This window comes from Hibiscus syriacus, unplaced genomic scaffold (assembly GCF_006381635.1).
Source record: "Hibiscus syriacus cultivar Baekdansim isolate YM2019G1 unplaced genomic scaffold, ASM638163v2 tig00116996_pilon, whole genome shotgun sequence".
In the NCBI taxonomy this organism is placed as follows: Eukaryota; Viridiplantae; Streptophyta; class Magnoliopsida; order Malvales; family Malvaceae; genus Hibiscus; species Hibiscus syriacus.
Window position 1 is genome coordinate 731155 of NW_024063512.1, and position 18432 is coordinate 749586.

The 18432-nt window shown below is 36.8% G+C and overlaps 1 protein-coding gene and 1 pseudogene across 2 annotated transcripts; one reads left to right on the top strand and one right to left on the bottom strand.

The window, feature by feature from the left end:
- Nucleotides 1-293: 293 nt before the first annotated feature.
- LOC120193568 lies at nt 294-14509 on the bottom strand (annotated as a pseudogene).
- Nucleotides 14510-15292: 783 nt separating this feature from the next.
- LOC120193503 (polyadenylate-binding protein 1-like) lies at nt 15293-17856 on the top strand. 2 transcript variants are annotated; one of them, XM_039195985.1, is made up of 6 exons: nt 15293-15560; nt 15650-15752; nt 15946-16028; nt 16548-16739; nt 16821-16942; nt 17335-17856. In XM_039195985.1, exons 1-6 carry the CDS (start codon nt 15399-15401, stop codon nt 17378-17380), a joined length of 708 nt encoding a protein of 235 aa, XP_039051916.1. In that variant the 5' UTR covers nt 15293-15398; the 3' UTR covers nt 17381-17856. The 2 variants fall into 2 exon arrangements, with proteins under 2 accessions (XP_039051916.1, XP_039051917.1); XM_039195986.1 differs by having other exon boundaries at nt 15295-15560; nt 15958-16028.
- The last annotated feature ends 576 nt before the right edge of the window (nt 17857-18432 follow it).

The window sequence follows — 18432 nt, forward strand, 5'->3', positions numbered from 1 at the left end:
AGTTTTAGGCACTAAACTTTTTTTACTGTGCAGTCAATCACCATCCATCACCAATTGTCATTCGCGACAAGATTAATATCGAAATATTCCCATTTCACTCGTCCTTCTTCTCATTGAATTGGTTTTTCACGAACTCAAAATTGACGAAAATTCATTTCAAGTTTTCAAATATTTATTTTTATTAGTAATGTTAAAAATAAAAATAAGAGTAGAAATCATGTAAAAACTGATTCCTGCTTCAATGACTAACTTAAGTTATACTGCCTGCAATTGATTAACATGGCATGGATTATTCAAATCTTCGGAGGAGGAAGCAACCACTTGGTGGTTTGAATGTAGTCAAGCGACATGAATGGTTTGGCTTCGTTTTCGGTTAGCTTCTTGGTGAATGGCACCCGCTTCGTTACTTTTGCGATGTCCCCGGTGCACTTGTATTCTCCACAGTAAACAGTTCTGCAAAAACAATAACCATGATCTTAGTTAATCAAGAAGCTAAGATTAGTGTTTATTATCAACATTAACCATTAGTTTACTTGACTATTTCTGGTTGCATTTCACTAGACCAGCCGAAAGGATGCACAACGTTGGTCATTTCAGTGTACGCATAAACAACTATAGGACTGCTCTTCTATGCCCTCCCAAAAAATGAACCCTTTTCTGTTCCAATAATTTTTTCATACACAAAGGAGTTGTAGAAACTGTTAACTAATTTTACTTCAGTTGCATAGTTTGTTAAGTTTGTTAAAATTCTGTTATTAAGTTAGTTATAAGAGTTATTTGTATATAAATAGGACTTGTTTGATGTAATTGAAATATAGAGGGAATAAAGCATTATTCTACCCAAATATTTTTTACATGGTATCAGTTTAGTCCAGGACATTCTCGGGCCGTTTTCATTCTCTCCAATTGTTCCTTCAGCCTGTATATCCTCCACCTGCTTTGTTCATTGTTTTGGGAATTTTCTTGCACCAAAATGAATACCACTGAAACCACCCCTATCACTACCGTGCTCGACTTCAACCATCCCCTATTTTTGCATCCATCTGATACGTCGGGCATCATTCTTATCTCTCATCGGTTGGTTGGTATCGACAATTACAACATATGGAGTCGTTCTATGAGAATCACACTGCTGGCAAAAAACAAATTAGGTTTTATGGATGGCACCTACTGAAAAGAGGATTATGACGAGCTCTTGCATTCTCAATGGGAACGCTGTAACGCGTTCGTCCTTTCCTAGATTCTCAACACGGTGAGCAGTGATCTCTCGGCTGTAATCATCTTTGTTTCCAGCGCTGCTCACGTCTGGACCGATTTGAAGAAGCGGTTTGACAAGGTAGATGGATCGAGGATTTTCTTCTTGCATCGTGAAATTGCCACTTTAAGTCAAGGTGATTCAATTGTATCGACCTATTTTACGGGATTAAAATTGTTGTGGGATGAATATCATGCCCTAGTTCCTCTTTCGGCTTGTAATTGTCAAGCTTCTCAACAAAATTCCAAGCACCTTGCACAGCAGAAGCTGTTGCAATTCCTAATGGGTCTTAATGATACATACTCTGCTATTCGCAGTCAAGTCCTCTTTATGCAGCCCCTGCCGAGCGTGAATCAAGCATACTCTATGATCGTGCAAGAAGAGGCACAACGAGCTCAGTTGTCTGTTGCCTCGGGAGTCACTGCTATGTACTCCAATATGTCTGGAAATTCTGATCGAAGACAGTTTAACGGTGTCTGTGATTTCTGTAAAATTAAAGGCCACAAGCGTGATAATTGTTATCGCTTAATCGGATTTCCTCATGATTTCAAGTTCACAAAAAAGAAGAATCCGCAGGCTGCTCTTGCTACCAATCCCTCGTTGCCTGAGTCTGATCATGACTCACAATCTGGTGATTTCAGTGCAGTTAAGTCTGCTTCAGTCTTCACAACAGCTCAGTATCACCAAATCCTTGAACTTTTGAATAAGACTCCATCAGTTGATGCAACAGTTAACCTAACTGGTACTGCTTTCAAATGCTCACCTACTTCTGCTGTTTTTTTTCTTGGATACTTGATACAGGGGCTACCGACCATATGGTGTGTGACATCCATTGTTTACAATCTCTTAATTCATGTGAGCTTAATTTTGTCTATTTGTCTACTGGTAAAATAGTTCCTATTACACATACTGGTAGCTTTCGTTTTAACTCTACTGATGTTATTCCAAATGTATTGTGTGTTCTTGATTTCCATCATAATCTATTGTCTGTATAAAAAATCACCAAAGATCTCAATTGCAATATCATTTTTTACCCTCAATTTTGTATTTTGCAGGATCTCAATTGTCTATGTGTTTAATTCCAAGGACCGTGTTTCTGGTTTGTTATCTCCAAAATTTAGTTATGATTTGTATTCACCAGGATACAAAATTGATTCTGGTTGTATGTTTGTTTCTTCTCATAATAATGCAATGCTTTGGCATGTACATTTAGGGCATGCTACTCCTGTTAAAATGTATAAGACTCCTTTTTTGGGTTATTTTCCTTTGAATGATAACTCTGTTAAGCAATGTTCTATTTGTCCTCTTGCAAAACAGTCAAGACTACATTTTCCTATTAGCTCATCTAGGTACTTAAACCATTTGATCTAATTCATATTGACTTGTGGGGTCCCTATAGAATCTTAACACATAGTGATCATATATCCTTTTTGACTATTGCAGATGATCATACTAGACTATCTTGGGTTTACTTGTAGAGACTTAAGAGTGATGTACTTCTATTTCTTAAACAATTCTTTACTATTGTCAAAAATCATCATTCTACTTCAGTTAAGTATGTTCGTAGTGATAATGGTGGTGAGTTTTTTAGTGATAATTGTTCTGAACTTTTTTCATCTCTTGGTATTATTCACTAAAGCTCCTGTGTTCATACACCCCAACAAAATAGAGTTGCTGAACGCAAACACAAACATTTTTTAGAGGTAGCTCGTGCTCTTCGATTTCATTCTCATGTGCCTATCAAATTTTGGGGTGAGTGCGTTTTAATTGCCTGTTATATCATTAACAGGCTTCCTACTCATGTTCTTAACTGGAAAAGTCCTTTTGAAACTTTCTATCACAAACCACCTAATCTTTCTCATATGAACGTGTTTGGATGTCTTTGATATGCAACCAAAGTTAACTATAAGGACAAATTTTCCCCAAAGGCTTCTCCTTCTGTTTTTATGGGTTACTCATTAACTCAAAAGGGCTATATCATTTTTTTATCTTTATACAAAATATTTTTTTGTCAATCGTGATGTGGTCTTTCATGAAACTATATTTCTTTTATCCTTTCCATCAAACAAGCCTTCTCCTTTTTTCCCTGCTCAGCCTCTTATTGATGATTCTGATTTTCTTAATCTTGAAATTTTTGTACAATCTAATCCAATAAATTCTGTTTCACATACTCTATCCTCTTCTGCTTCTCTTGTATCACCTCAAGTTTCAACTAGTTCACCAATTTACTCTCCAAGTCTATTTTCTAGTTCACTTGCTCTACCTGAAAATCAGTGTCCACCTCAGAGAAGGTCTACTAGGGTTATCAAACCTCCTAATTGGCTACATAACTATATTCAATCCTACCAATCCTCATCTCTTCCAAGTAAGTATCCTATCTCCAATTTCATTTCTAATTCTCACTTACCTTTTAAAACTCAAAGTTTCTTATCTTCTACTTCTCATTTAAGTGAACCAAAAATGTATTATGAAGCCCTTACCAACCCTCTTTGGTTCCAAGCCATGAAGGAAGAGATTGAAGCTTTGGAGTCAAACAACACTTGGTCTATAGTTACCCTGCCTTCAGGGAAAGTTCCAATAGGCTGCAAGTGGGTTTACAGAATCAAGTACAAGGCTAATGAGGATGTTGAGCATTTCAAAGCTCGTCTTGTTGCTAAAGGGTTTAATTAAAGAGAAGGAGTTAACTTTGTGGATACATTCTCTCCAGTTGCTAAATTGGTCACTGTTCGAACTGTCCTTGATATTGCCTCAATCTTTTCTTGGCCTCTTTACTAAATGGATGTATACAATGCGTTCTTACAAGGTGACCTAGTTGAGGAAGTCTATATGACACTACCTGATGGTTTTTGCAGCCAGGGGGAGTCTAAGGATTGTAGGCTGTATAAATCACTTTATGGACTAAAACAAGCCTCTAGGCAATGGAATTTGAAGCTAACAGAGGCTTTACATACAGTTGGTTACATGCAGAGAAAGTATGATTATTCAATGTTCACAAAACAACAAGGTATTGATATAGTTATTTTGTTGGTGTATGTTGATGGTCTTTTAATCACTGGCAGTAGTGAAGTAATGATAGCAGAACTAAAACATATTTTGAATAAGAACTTCAAAATGAAGGATCTTGGAGAGTTGAAATACTTTCTAGGATTAGAGGTTCTAAGGTCAAAAGTTGGGATTGTGTTGAATCAAAGAAAGTATGCTTTAGAGCTGATTGAAGAAACTGGAGCATGGGGAGCTAAACCAGCTATGACTCCTCTAGAGCAAAACAAGAAACTTACTACAACAGAGTATGATGAAGCTGTTTGTAGTAATGAACAACTCTTGCAAGATAAATATGATTTTCAGAGACTTATAGGCAGATTAATATAATTGACTCACACAAGGCCGTATATCTTTTACGCAGTACATTTCTTGAGTCAATTCATGCACCAACCAAAACAATCACACCTTGAGGCTGCATTGAGAGTGGTAAAATATATCAAGAAAATTTCATGGCAGGGGATTTTACTAAGTGCAGCAAGTGAGTGCAGGATATTTGCCTATTGTGATTCTGATTGGGTTGACTGTCCTATGACCAGAAGGTCTGTTACTAGTTTTTGTGTTAAGCTTGGAATGTCTCTGATTTCTTGGAAGTCTAAGAAGCATAATACTGTTGCACGCTCTTCTGCAGAAGCAGAGTACAGAAGCATGGCTGGAACGACTGCATAAATAGTATGGTTGAGGGGTTTATTGGCAGAGCTGGGATTGAAAAATATGGCACTAGCTAAGATGATGTGTGACAGTAAAGCGGCTTTACAAATAGCAGCTAACCCAGTTTTCCATGAGAGAACTAAACACATTGAGATAGACTACCACTTTGTCAGAGAAAAGATTCAAGAAGGCTTGATACAGATCGAACACATCAAGACAGGGGAGCAACAAGCATATCTAATGACCAAAGCCTTGGGTGTACATCAACATGAATATCTAGTTTCCAAGTTGGGGTTTAAAGATATCTTTGCAACCACCAACTTGAGGGGGAGTGTAGAAACTGTTAACTAATTTTACTTCAGTTGCATAGTTTGTTAAGTTTGTTAAGTTCGTTAAAATTCTGTTATTAAGTTAGTTATAGGAGTTATTTGTATATAAATAGGACTTGTTTGATGTAATTGAAATATAGAGGGAATAAAGCATTATTCTACCTAAATATTTTTTTACAGGAGTTGCCGGTTTTCTCCGATGAACTTTCTCTAGCTTGTGTCGTAATTACTGTAAGCCTCGGATCATTTACTACATATAATTTCGTGCCCTGTATCCCACTTTTCCAATCAAAATATGGTATATATTTCATGTGTTGTATTGTTTTGGGTTACAAAATGAATACCAGAAATAAAGATGTCTCACTTTTAAAAATGAAATCAACAGTGCCTCGAATATAACAATCCTTGAAGAAATGGTTGCCCCTGTCATCACACGAAGTATCCTGGAAACCCATAATCTTGCAATTATAAAATGCGGATCTATCGCCGGATACTCTCAATGCAACCGCTTGTGCTCCTTTCTTGTTCCCGTCCGGCATTAGAGAACAGTTCTATATATATATATTTGCCAATCCAAAACAGAAACAAATTAATGGAAGTTAACAATGTATTCAATTCAAAGAAGGACATGGCTAAAAGCTTAGCACTATATTGAGATAAACACCCACAAAGTAATTAGACAAGGTAATAAGAGTGGTGTTGTCTACAGTTTCTTACTTCTTGGCGGTGCCATCAAACGTCAAATTGGGCATGTTATTGGGGTCTCCCAACAATGTAACATAAGGCTTATATCGAGGAATTATAATTTTCTCATTGTAAACTCCTGATCCGATGTTTATTATGACGCGTTTTCTGTTCCCTGTTGGAACGCTATCGATGGCTTTCATTATGGTACTGAAAGCTCCACCGCTATTTTTCTGCACCTTTATGATTTTAGGGCTATCCTCGACCGCAGCCACATCTGGGTCTAAAGTGCCAGACCTTACTTTGAGAGGCTTGATAACGCAATTGAACAAAACATTTACTTTGGATTTTTTCGCCGGTATCTGTCAACTCTGTGACAAAATTACAACCGGAGCAAAGAGAAGAACCATGCAGATTGCTGCATAAACTCCACCGTTTTCGATTCTTTTTCCTGCTATTTTTATTTTTATTTTCTTTTATTTTTTTGAAGAAATTTTCTTTTATTGTTTTAATATTAATATTGGCTTTGTTTTCTCATCGACTCCAATTTATAAGATACATCTGTGACAGAAAATATACAAACATGAGATTCGGAGTGTTCCTCGTTCTGCCACTAATTTGTAGTTCATGTTGAAGGGTCAAAGTGGGGGGAGTCAAATTCGGTGCATTTATTTATTTGTTGAATTTTAGAAATAGGGTTGATTATATTTTAGTCTTTACATACTTTAGAGTATTTACAAGATTAGTCCTTAAGCTTCAACTATAAATACCCTAACCCATTTAGCTTTAAAATAATCCCAAAAATTATTTCTTTCTCCCAATACTAGAGAGTTTTCTTGTGAGTTGTGAGTGTTTTGTAAATACCTGTAAATTTTCTCTCTTTAGTAAAAGATCTGCAACAGTCCGGAGACGTAGGCAAAACTGGTTGAACTTTGTTATCAATTTTTGGTATTATTTTTCCTCTTTTATTTCACATTCTCACTAATATGGTTATAAGAAAATTACTCGTTTATTTCTAAACAACTGGTATCAGAGCTTTTGGTGGTTAATTTTATCGATTTTTTTGTGAGGTTACTATTTATATGAATAGTGAATTCGTGTGAATAGTGAATTTTGTGAATAGTAAAATTTGGTCGGCGATACGAGTTTGTCGACGGAGGTGTTCTAATACACGGTGGTTCACAAAAATTGTCAGAAACGATCCAAACGAAGCCAGATTCAAGTGGGAGCGATGGCTATAAACGAAGGGAATGTGAAAATTGAGAAGTTCGATGGTGCGGACTTTAGCTTTTAGAAGATGCAGATAGAAGATTTTTTGTACCAGAAAAATCTATATCAGCCTCTCTCAGGAAGGCAACCAGAGGGCATGAAGAATGAAGGCTGAGCTCTTTTCGACAGACAAACCCTCGGAGTTATCTGACTGACGTTATCCTGAAATGTTGCTTTCAACATAGCAAAGGAAAAGACCACGGCGAGTCTTATGGCGACTCTCTCCAGTATGTATGACAAGCCATTGGCCTTAAAAAAAGTTCAATTGATGAGGCGATTATTCAATTTGCGGATGACAGAAGGGGGATCAGTGGCTCAATACCTAAATGAACTCAACACAATCACAACTCAATTGAGTTCCGTGGAAATTGAATTCGATGATGAAGTTCGAGCTTTAATTCTCTTATCATCTCTACCATACAGTTAGAATGCTACTGTTACAGCAGGCAACAACTCGTCGGGAAACAACAAATTGAAATTCGACGTTGTTCGAGATCTAGTATTGAGTGAAGAAATTCGACGGGGAGAATCGGGTGAAGCATTAACCTCCTCAGCCTTGCACACGGAGTCTAGAGGGAGAACTTCATAAAGAAATTCAAATCGTGGCAGATCGAAATCCAGAAGGGAAAATCAAGAACAGGAAAGAAATATTTTACCTGTTATAATTGCGGCAAGAAGGGTCACTTTAAAAGAGATTGTCGAGCACCAAAGAAAGATACCAGCGCACATGAATCTGCCAACGTGACAGAGGAAACATGTGATGTCATGATTTTAAGCGTCAACAGTCCGATTGAATCATGTATATTGGATTCAGGGGCATCTTTCCACTCCACCCCATGCCAAGAAATCATGGAGAACTATGTCAGTGGTGATTTTGGGAAGGTTCATCTAGCAGATGATGAAACCTTGAAGATTGTCGAAAAAAGAGACATCCGATTAAAGTTGCCAAACCAGACCACCTGGAACCTAAAAGAAGTAAGATATATTCCTAGCCTCAAAAGAAATTTGATTTCTATTAGACAGCTTGATGAAGAAGGATATCGTACAACATTTTCAGGCTGTGAATGAAAGATTACCAAATAAACACTCGTCATTGCTCGTGGTAAGAAGACTGATACTCTCTATGTAACCTTAAATTTGGAAAATGTCATTGTTGTAACAGATGCTGATGGAAAATCAAACTTATGGCACTAAAGGCTTGGACATATGAGCGAGAAAGGGATGAAGATACTTTTGTCAAAATGGAAGTTGCCAGATCTAAAGAATGTAGATGTCGAACTATGTGAAGATTGTATCTTTGGCCAAAAGAAAGTTAGTTTTATAAAGATTGACAAGACACCCAAGGCTGAAAAGTTAGAGTTGGTTCATACTGATGTATGGGGACCATCTCCAGTTCCATCTCTTGCAGGCTCATTATATTATGTCACCTTCATCGATGGTTCTACGAGGAATGTGTGAGTTTATTTTCTGAAGAAGAAATCAGAAGTCTTTGATACATTCAGAAAATGGAAGGACATGGTGGAAAATGAGACTGGTTTGAAAGTTAAGCGGTTGAGGTCTGATAATGAATGAGAGTACAGAAACAGCAGATTCAGAGATTTTTGCACAAACAATGAGATCAAGATAGAGACAACGACTCCCATGACACTACAACAGAATGGCATAGTAGAGCGCATGAACAAAACTCTGAATGATCGTGCCAGAAGTATGAGGATACATGTCAGCTTGCCCAAATTGCTATGGGCTGAAGCTATCAACGCTGCAGTTTACCTGATCAACCGTGGTCCCTCAGTTCCCTTGGATGGTGGAACACCAGAGGAAGTTTGGAGCAAGAAAGAAATAAACCTTTCAGACTTAAGAGTGTTTGGTTGTATTTCTTATGTACACATAAATTCTGCTGAAAGAAGCAAACTTGATGCCAAGTCCAACAAATATGTCTTTGTTAGTTATAGTGGTGATGAGTTCGGTTATCGGTTTTGGGACTACGAAAATTAAAAGATCATCAGAAGAAGAGATGTCATCTTCAATGAGAATGTGATGTACAAAAACAGGTCAACCATAGAATCAAGTAGCTCCCATACCGAAGCTGAAACAAAGGAATTTGTTGAGTTTAAGGATATTTCTGGAAATGATGTTCAGATCAGTCCTAAAACAGTTCAAGAAGAACCAGGCACACCAGAATTGAGACGCTCCTCCAGAATTCCTAAACCAACCCAGCGTTATTCGCCTTCTTTGCACTACTTGTTGCTGACTGACAATGGTGAACCAGAGTGATATAATGAAGCAATGCAGGTGGAGGATTCAGTCAAGTGGGAGGATTCAATCAAGTGAGAGTCTTCCATGAAAGATGAGATGGACTCGCTTATGTCAAATCAGACATGAGAATTAGCTGAATTACCATCAGACAAGAAAGCGCTCCATAACAGGTGGATTTACAGGATGAAAGAAGAGCACGATGGGAGAAAACGCAACAAAGCAAGATTGGTTGTCAAAGGTTTTCAGCAAAAAGAATGTATTGACTACAATGAAATTTTCTCTCTAGTCATGAAACTGTCTACAATCAGAATGGTGTTAAAAATTGTAGCTGCAGTGAATCTACATCCTGAGCAATTAGTTGTGAAAACAACTTTCCTTCATGGTGATTTGGAGGAAGAAATCTATATGAGGCAGTCAGAAGGCTTCATAAAGACAGACAAGAAAAACTTGGTATGCAGGTTGAAGAAGAGCTTGTATGGTTTAAAACAAGCTCTTAGACAGTGGTACAAGAAGTTTGATAGCTTTATGAGTAGCAGTGGTTTTACCAGATGCCAAACAGATCATTATTGCTACATCTAGAAGTTTAACAATAGCTTCATTATTTTATTGTTGTATGTTGATGACATGCTCGTTGCAGGCTCAGACATGCAAGAGATTATAAACTTGAAGCAAAAATTGTCGAAGCAGTTTGCAATGAAAGATCTGGGCGTTGTAAAGCATATTCTTGGGATGAGGATCAAGAGAGACACAAATTTGGGGACTATGATGTTATCACAGGCTGAGTACATCAACAAAGTATTCTCTAGGTTCAACATGCAAGATGCTAAACCAGTAAGTACACCTTTAGGTGTTCATTTTAGATTTTCCAAAGAATAATCACCAAAGACTGAGGAAAAACATGCACACATGATGAAGGTGTCGTATGCCTCAGCAATTGGAAGTCTGATGCATGCCATGGTTTGCACTATACCAGATATTGCTCATGCAGTGGGAGCTGTTAGCAGGTACATGAATAATTAGAGCAAGGTACACTAGGAAGCAGTCAAATAGATCCTCAGATATTTGTGGGGTACTAAAAGCAAAGCACTTTGTTTCAAAGGTAGAGATACGATACTGACAGGCTATGTAGATGCTGACTTAGCCGGAAATATTGACATCAGAAGAAGCACTACAGGGTATGTCTATACTCTAGGAGGAACCGCAGTGAGTTGAGTTTCTCAACTATAGAATATAGTTGCTCTCTCCACAACTGAATCAGAATATGTTGTTGTTACGAAAGCCAGCAAGGAGATGGTTTGACTCTAAAGTTTCTTGGAAGAGTTAGGCAAGAAACAAGAAAAAAATATCTTGTATTGCGACAGTCAAAGTGCTATCCATCTAGCGAAGAATCCATCTTTTCATTCTAGGACGAAACACATACAATTGCGATATCATTTTATCCGGTCTCTTCTAGAAGATAGGATTTTGAAACTTGAAAAGATTAGTGGAGCTCAAAATTTGGCATACATGTTAACAAAGACGGTGACTACGGACAAACTGAAGTTGTGTTCAACTTCAGTTGATATGCTAGAGTAACAAGACCAGAAATACTCCTGCATTGATTGAGGTGTAAAGACAGATTAAAATCAGTCTTCAAGTGGGAGATTGTTGAAGGGTCAAAGTGGGGGGGGCGCCGAATTCGATAGGTTGGCATCAAATTAAGTGCATTTATTTATTTTGTTGAATATTTGAAATAGGGTTAATTACATTTTAGTCCCTGCATACTTTAGGGTATTTACAAGATTAGTCTTTAAGCTTCAACTATAAATACCCTAACCCATTTAGCTTCAAAATCATCCTAAAAATCATTTCTTTCTCCCAATACTAGAGAGCTTTCTTGTGAGTGTTTTGTAAACGCCTGTAATTTTTCTCTCTTTAGTAAAAGATCTGCAGCAGTCCGTAGATGTAAGCAAAATTGGCTGAACTCCGTTATCAATTTCGGGTATTATTTTTCCACTTTTATTTCGCATTCTCACTAATATGGTTATAGGGAAATTACTCGTTTATTTCCCAACAGTTCATGCATGCACCATTAAGTTTGCTACGAAATTTCAACCTAGATGTTCCCATTAATGACTTAGCACACAAAACTAAAACTTCGACAATGAGTTAGACTGAAATCATATTGAGATGTAATTTCGCATCATGCCTTTATTGATGTTATATTGATGTATGTTTGACTTTGTAGGATATATATGAAAAGATGAAAAATACCCCTAAGCCTGATTAGTTGTTTTTGTAAACTTTTGCATTATCCCAATTTGTTCTCGGTTAATAACGATGTATGTTCTTCCATTGTATCTTTATGTTGTAAAAATAAATGAAAATTTTTGTTTCAAATTGTGCTCAAATGTAATCCCTAAAAGCGAATCTATACCGAAACACTTAGATAACTAATGTGATAATTGGTATCTGGATCGGATTGTCCCGATTGGATATCAGGTGTTACAACACTAAAATTATAGGTGCTTGCTTTAGGCCATACATAGCTTTTCGAAGTTTGCAAACATGTGATGGAAAATCACGATCAATGAATCGTGGCGGTTAATTCATATACACATTTTCACTAAGATGACCTTGTAAGAAGGCATTGTTGACATCTAATTGACGAAGGGACCAACCAAGACTTACTATAAGGCTGAGAACAAGTTGAATGGTGATTGGTCTGATTACCAGACTAAAAGTATCATGATAATCAGCTCTTGGTCGTTGATGAAACCCCTTTGCAACCAATCACGCCTTATATTTGTCAATAGACCCATCAGAGTTATGTTTAATTCGAAGAATCCACTTACAACCCACTACATTTTGGCTAGGATCAGGTGGAACAAGCTCTCAAGTTCCATTTCGAACAAGAGCATCATATTCTTCCAACATTGCACCCTTCCATTTTAGTTCTTTCAAAGCTTGGGTTATAATTATGTGTTCAAGGGAATTTGATTTGGATAATTGGGTATGAAGGTTTAATTTTTGGATAGGTTTATGAATGTTATCTTTTTCTATGGTTCACATTGGATGGTTTGGTCGTAATGTGGGTTGGAAAGGATGAGGGATGATTGTTGAGGCGATGGATTGAATTTGAGATTCATTTATTGAATGGTGAGATGCGGCAGTTTGGTTTGTCACGGGTATATCTTGTATTGGAGCTTTACATCGTGGTTGTTGATTACCAACTTTGGATGGTGATATGTTAGACCGTGGACTGTAGACTTGTATTGGTGGATGAATCCATGTGGATATAGTGGTAGAATCTGAACGAGGATTGTGAGTAATTAATGATTGAAACAGAAAAGTGGACTCAACAAACTTGCCATGTCTAGAAACATAGATTTTGATTGTAGATGGATCATAATAAAAATAAGCACTTTGAGTAGTAACTAAGAAAAATGCATGGTTTGGAACGAGATTTAAGTTCGAGGGCGGTATATGGACGAAGCCAAGGATAGCACAAACAACCAAAATTTTTGAGATTGGAATAATTAAGAGAGGTCTCAAATATTTTTTTCTCCCTTTTTAGTGTCGGGGTTGGCATACGATTTATCAAGTATACGACAGTGGCAAAAGCATAAGGCCAAAAAGTTAATGGAATAGAAGCATGACAGAGTAAAGTGAGACTTGTTTCGACAATATGGAGATGATGTCGCTCGGAAAAGTCATTATTTTCGGGATTGTGTGGTGGGATAGTAGAATGAGCTATACCAGGAAAATGAACCTCAAATTTCTACTAGAGATACGCCACAGAGTAGCTAGGAAACCAATACAGGTATCACTGAACAATCAACACATAAAGCACGAAAAGCAAACAACATCTACGAACTCAATACAACCAAAACAATATCAGCATAAACGGAGACAACAAAACACAATCAAGCCCTTTCCATCACTTAGGAATTCATCTTAGACATGCGAGACCCACGAATCAAATCAACCGAGGATCATCTATACAATCTGCATCAAACAAAGAAATCCACCACATCGACTCCTAAATCATTCTAAAAGACCAAAATAGGAATCATAAGCCAAAGGACTTGGCTTCACTGCTACATGCACATTACAACATCGACCATTACAAGAACAAGACCACCATAGAAATTACACATCAATCCAACTGCAGAAACGCTTTAGCTATATAGACCTTTAAGGGATCTTGATTGATCCACTCGTGAAGTCAAGAATTGAAGGATATAAGGAGGGCCATTTGCTGTTGCACCAAAACCCAATTCTCAGCAAAACAATCTTAAATAACTGATTCACACAACATTTTTTTTGGTTAAAGAGAACCTCGTTTCTATACAGTCAAATACTCCAGATTATTCCAAAAAGAGCAACCTTCCAAACATGTTTGAAAGCTTTGTTAACGTATTAGCTGTCCCACAGCAGGATTAAGCTTTTCACATTCCCAGGGCAAACAAATTGGATATTCCACAAATGACACACCATCTTTGCCAAACCCTCCAAGCCACTCTGCAATGACAGAGCAAATGATCCAACGATTCTTGCTCTTCACGACAAAGCACGCATAAATGGGAATCTAAACTTGAAATCCCACACTAAGCCAATTACACTAACACCGAAATTCTCTGGAGAACTGCTCTCCATACGAACGCCTTCACCTTCGGTGGAGCTAAATTAACCCAGACCAGTTCTCAAATCTTATCCTTATTCATCTCGGCACCAGCAACGATCTCACATAATCTTTTAGGTAAATAAACACCATTAGGAGAGCCCTGCCAAACCAACCGATCCACCGTAAAGCCACTGTTTACTACACTATCTATAGTATTAAAAAACTCATCTCATATACTCAACTCACATTCAAAAAGAACTCTTTTAATATTTATCTTCCAAGACCAACAACCATTTATTTTGTGCCAAACTCACAAACCTTACCCGACTTCTTAAATGCCACAGCGAAAATACACGAAAAGGCCATTTTTAACGATAGGACAGCCGTCCAAAAGTTCCCCCAAAACTGCACAGACCCCATCACCAACAACACACCTTATATTCTTGGTGAATATGTCATCGGTGTGATTTAAAGGTCGAACAATGTTTCTCCATATCAACAAAATTTTGTCCGATTGAAGCGTACTCATACAAAATAAACTGGACTATATAATGATTTTTGAAATTCGTTTAGAATACATAACAAACAATCTAGTTGAAAGAAAAAACAATCTAATTGGGAAAAAAAATACTTTTTTCTCCATGAACTTTTTTTTTTCAACTCAGAGTAGTTTTCCTAATTAGATCTAACTAATAATTTATATAAGGGTAAAGTACACAAATGATCCCTGACTATAAGATATTTCTTTGTTGAGTCTCGGTTATTAAATATTACAAAATGGTCCTAAACTATAAGGTGTTACTTTATTGAGTCCCTCGACTATTAAAAGTTACAAAATGGTCACTTGATTATTCATTATGTTCCAAACTAGTCCTTTTCTGTTAAAAAAATTGACGACAATCTGAGTTGGATGTTAATATGTTGATTTAAATATGCTAAAATCCGATCTCATCATCTCAAATGACTATTATATCTCAGTTAGCATATTAACGTCTAGCTCAAACGACCTTTAATTTTTTAACAGAAAATGATAAATTTGGAGCATAATGAATAATGAAGTGATAATTTTATAAATTTTAATAGTCAATTGACTCAAAAAATAGTATCTTATAGTAGTGGGACCATTTGTATACTTTATCCTTTATTTAATAGCATTATTAGTATCGCCGTATTAAAGAAATATATATCGATGGAAAGCACACATCACAGTCCCGCCTCCCCAAGTGCCGAGCCCCGAATCTCTGTCTTCCCCAAATCCAGAACAAAAGAGTAAAACCCTAATTCCAAATTTCCCCCCAATTTGACTGGAATGGACCAATACGAAGAGCAAGAGCACGAGGTGTACGGAGGGGAGATCCCTGAAGAGGAGGGAGAAATGGATGCAGATGTGGATGTGGACATGTCTGGTGGAGCTGAGGATTACGAAGGCAATGATCAAGGCCTTGAACAAGATCCCAATCCCAACTCCAAAGTTGTCTCCTTTCTTTTATTTTAGCTTTATCCTTTTCCCTAGTTTTTTCTCTGATGAATAACATGTTTGCTTATTTTTGGACATTTTAGGAATTGGAAGACATGAAAAGGAGACTTAAGGAGATCGAGGAAGAGGCGGGGGCTTTACGTGAAATGCAGGCTAAAGTTGAGAAGGAGATGGGCTCTGTCCAAGGTTCTTTTTATATATATATATTTTCTTCTATTTTTTTAACAAATTTGACTTTGATTGGGATATACATTTCTTGTTCGAGAAAGAGAATTTCTGCTTAATTTTACTGATTTGAATTCTTTTTTAAATGACTGAGTGATTTGTGTATGAATTGTTAGTACTAATAAACTGATTTGTTTTTACTTTATTTTCCTAGATGTCTATGTAGATTCCTCAAGTGCTTCTGCAAGTCAAGCTGAAAAGGAGGAAGTGGATTCCCGCTCAATTTATGTTGGTAATGTAAGGTTTATCAGCCCTTTCCTATGTTTTTTAAATAAAAAAAAAATTAGGTGGTTAAATTGTTATCTTTGACCTTACCTGCTGTCCAATTAATTCTTCATGATAGAAATTCACTTATAAGCTAAAAGTATGATTCTTGCTTTGGCCGATAAGGATATGGGAACAGTTTTGCCACTTTTTTCTATTTGGTTTTATCTTTTTGCATATGGTGTAGCTTGAGAATGCCTTTTTATGTGCATGTGATTGCAAGGACAATCATGACTTAGTATTGTACCGATGTTAAGTTAAACGTGATTCAAACGAATTTGATCCATAAGAATTAACTCAGATGAAACATCAATATAGTTTGTGTTAAATGTTGTTTTTCTTCTTTAAATAACTTCTTAAGTGTTTCAATGCACAATTAACAACAAGTGATCTCAATGAAGTGAAACTGAATGATTTCTCCATGCTTGTGAACAAATGATCTGGATCTTGGCTAACTTTTGTTTTCCTTTTTTTATATATCTGTCACAACAGGTAGACTATGCATGTACACCTGAGGAAGTTCAACAACATTTTCAATCCTGTGGAACAGTGAACAGAGTTACAATCTTGACTGATAAGTTTGGTCAACCTAAAGGGTTTGCTTACGTCGAATTTGTTGAAATTGATGCTGTTCAAAATGCTCTACTGTTAAATGAAACAGAATTGCATGGTCGTCAATTGAAGGTTTATATCTATATATGTGTGGATATTTAGCTCATGAATATAAACTACACGGTAATTAAAGTGTGTTTCATTTATTCACAGGTCTCTGCTAAACGAACAAATATTCCTGGAATGAAACAGTATCGAGGAAGGCCTAACTCTTATTTCCGCTCCCGAAGGCCTTTCATGCCTGGTCCTGCTTTCTATCCTCCATATGGCTATGGGTAAGCATGAAAGTGTGCTTGCTTTGTTCGTTGTTGGAAATGAAAGAAAAAAGATAATTTGTTGGTTTTACTTTTATCGTAAGGGTCTCGTTCTTTTTTTTGGAATTAGATGCATGGAAGTGGAAAGAACACCTGATGCTCAGAAATTATACCTATATGATTTTTGCCATCGAGCATTTGTTATCTCTGTAATGTTTAAGCTTTTTTTTTCAACCATTCATGGCGTCCAAGTCAGAAGTCTTAGTAAAGTAATTGATTTGCATGGTATCTATTACTTCAGAATCATCTACACGATCACACTTTGTTTACCCCTATGCTTGAGAGAATTGAATGTAGTTTCTGATAAGTAACCTTGTCATTGAATATATTAACTCACTTGACCTCATTTTCAGGAGGGTTCCAAGGTTCAGGCGGCCGATGAGATACAGGCCGTATTAAGATGGATCACATGTTGTCAGACTTGGAAGCCAGCAATTTTGAGAAGACCATTACTTAAAGTTTATAATGGTCATGTTGTTCTATAATATGGAGGGAGAAAGATGAACTACAGCTTCCGCATCAAAGGGAGGGCTAATTTTTTCTCAAATTGTGAGCTTGCAGGAGTGTGAAGAATCCATTAATTCGAGATTTCAACGGTGATTAACGAGTAGGAGATTAACGAGTAGGAGATGCGAGTGTTCTGAAATATAATTAAGAATTTGTAATAGAAATTACGATTTAATCCTTCTCGGTTGTTTCCTGTTGCTTTAGTTTTCCACAGAGTTACTGTAATATTAAGATTTGTATGGGATTAGCTTTTGTTTCGAGGTTTAAAGTGGTAACCAAACTGTTTAGCCAACAGCTGGAGTTAGAAAAACATCAATGATCACGTTTTTAAAGCATTAAATTAAAGCAAAATTTGTCTTGTCACAATGTATGTGATGTCTTTGGAAACATATCTTACTAAATATATACGGTGGAGATGTCCGAATAAATCTTTCAACATCCTCACCAATATCATGAAATCCTGCTTTTATACAAGCAGCAACATCGGCAACTGATTGTTGGCCCGATGAACATTGCCTGTTAAAAGTTCTAATAGGCACCGTATCTAGTTGAAACAGGTAACTATATTAGCAACAGTCATATACCAAACGTATGGTAGAATGAAATTCAGTGGAAAGTTAAATAAAAGGAACAAAATCCCACTTTTGCCTGTTGATTGCCTTCTCCATTTTCTATCAAAAAGATATTTCTTTTCTCTCTCAAAATGAATCTTTTCACTAGGTTGTTGCTTCTATGATGGATATGCAGAAATGGGATAAACACACACACACGCATATATATAGTGCTAATGATTTAACCAACATTGCTACGTTTTTGGTCTGCTTGGGGAAGTTGGGTCAACTTTTCAGGCAGCCATTACAAATAGCACGTCATCGAACAAACAATAAGTTGGACGGAAGCTGCAGCAAGGTGACAACCGGTCTTAGAAATCCATATATTTTTTT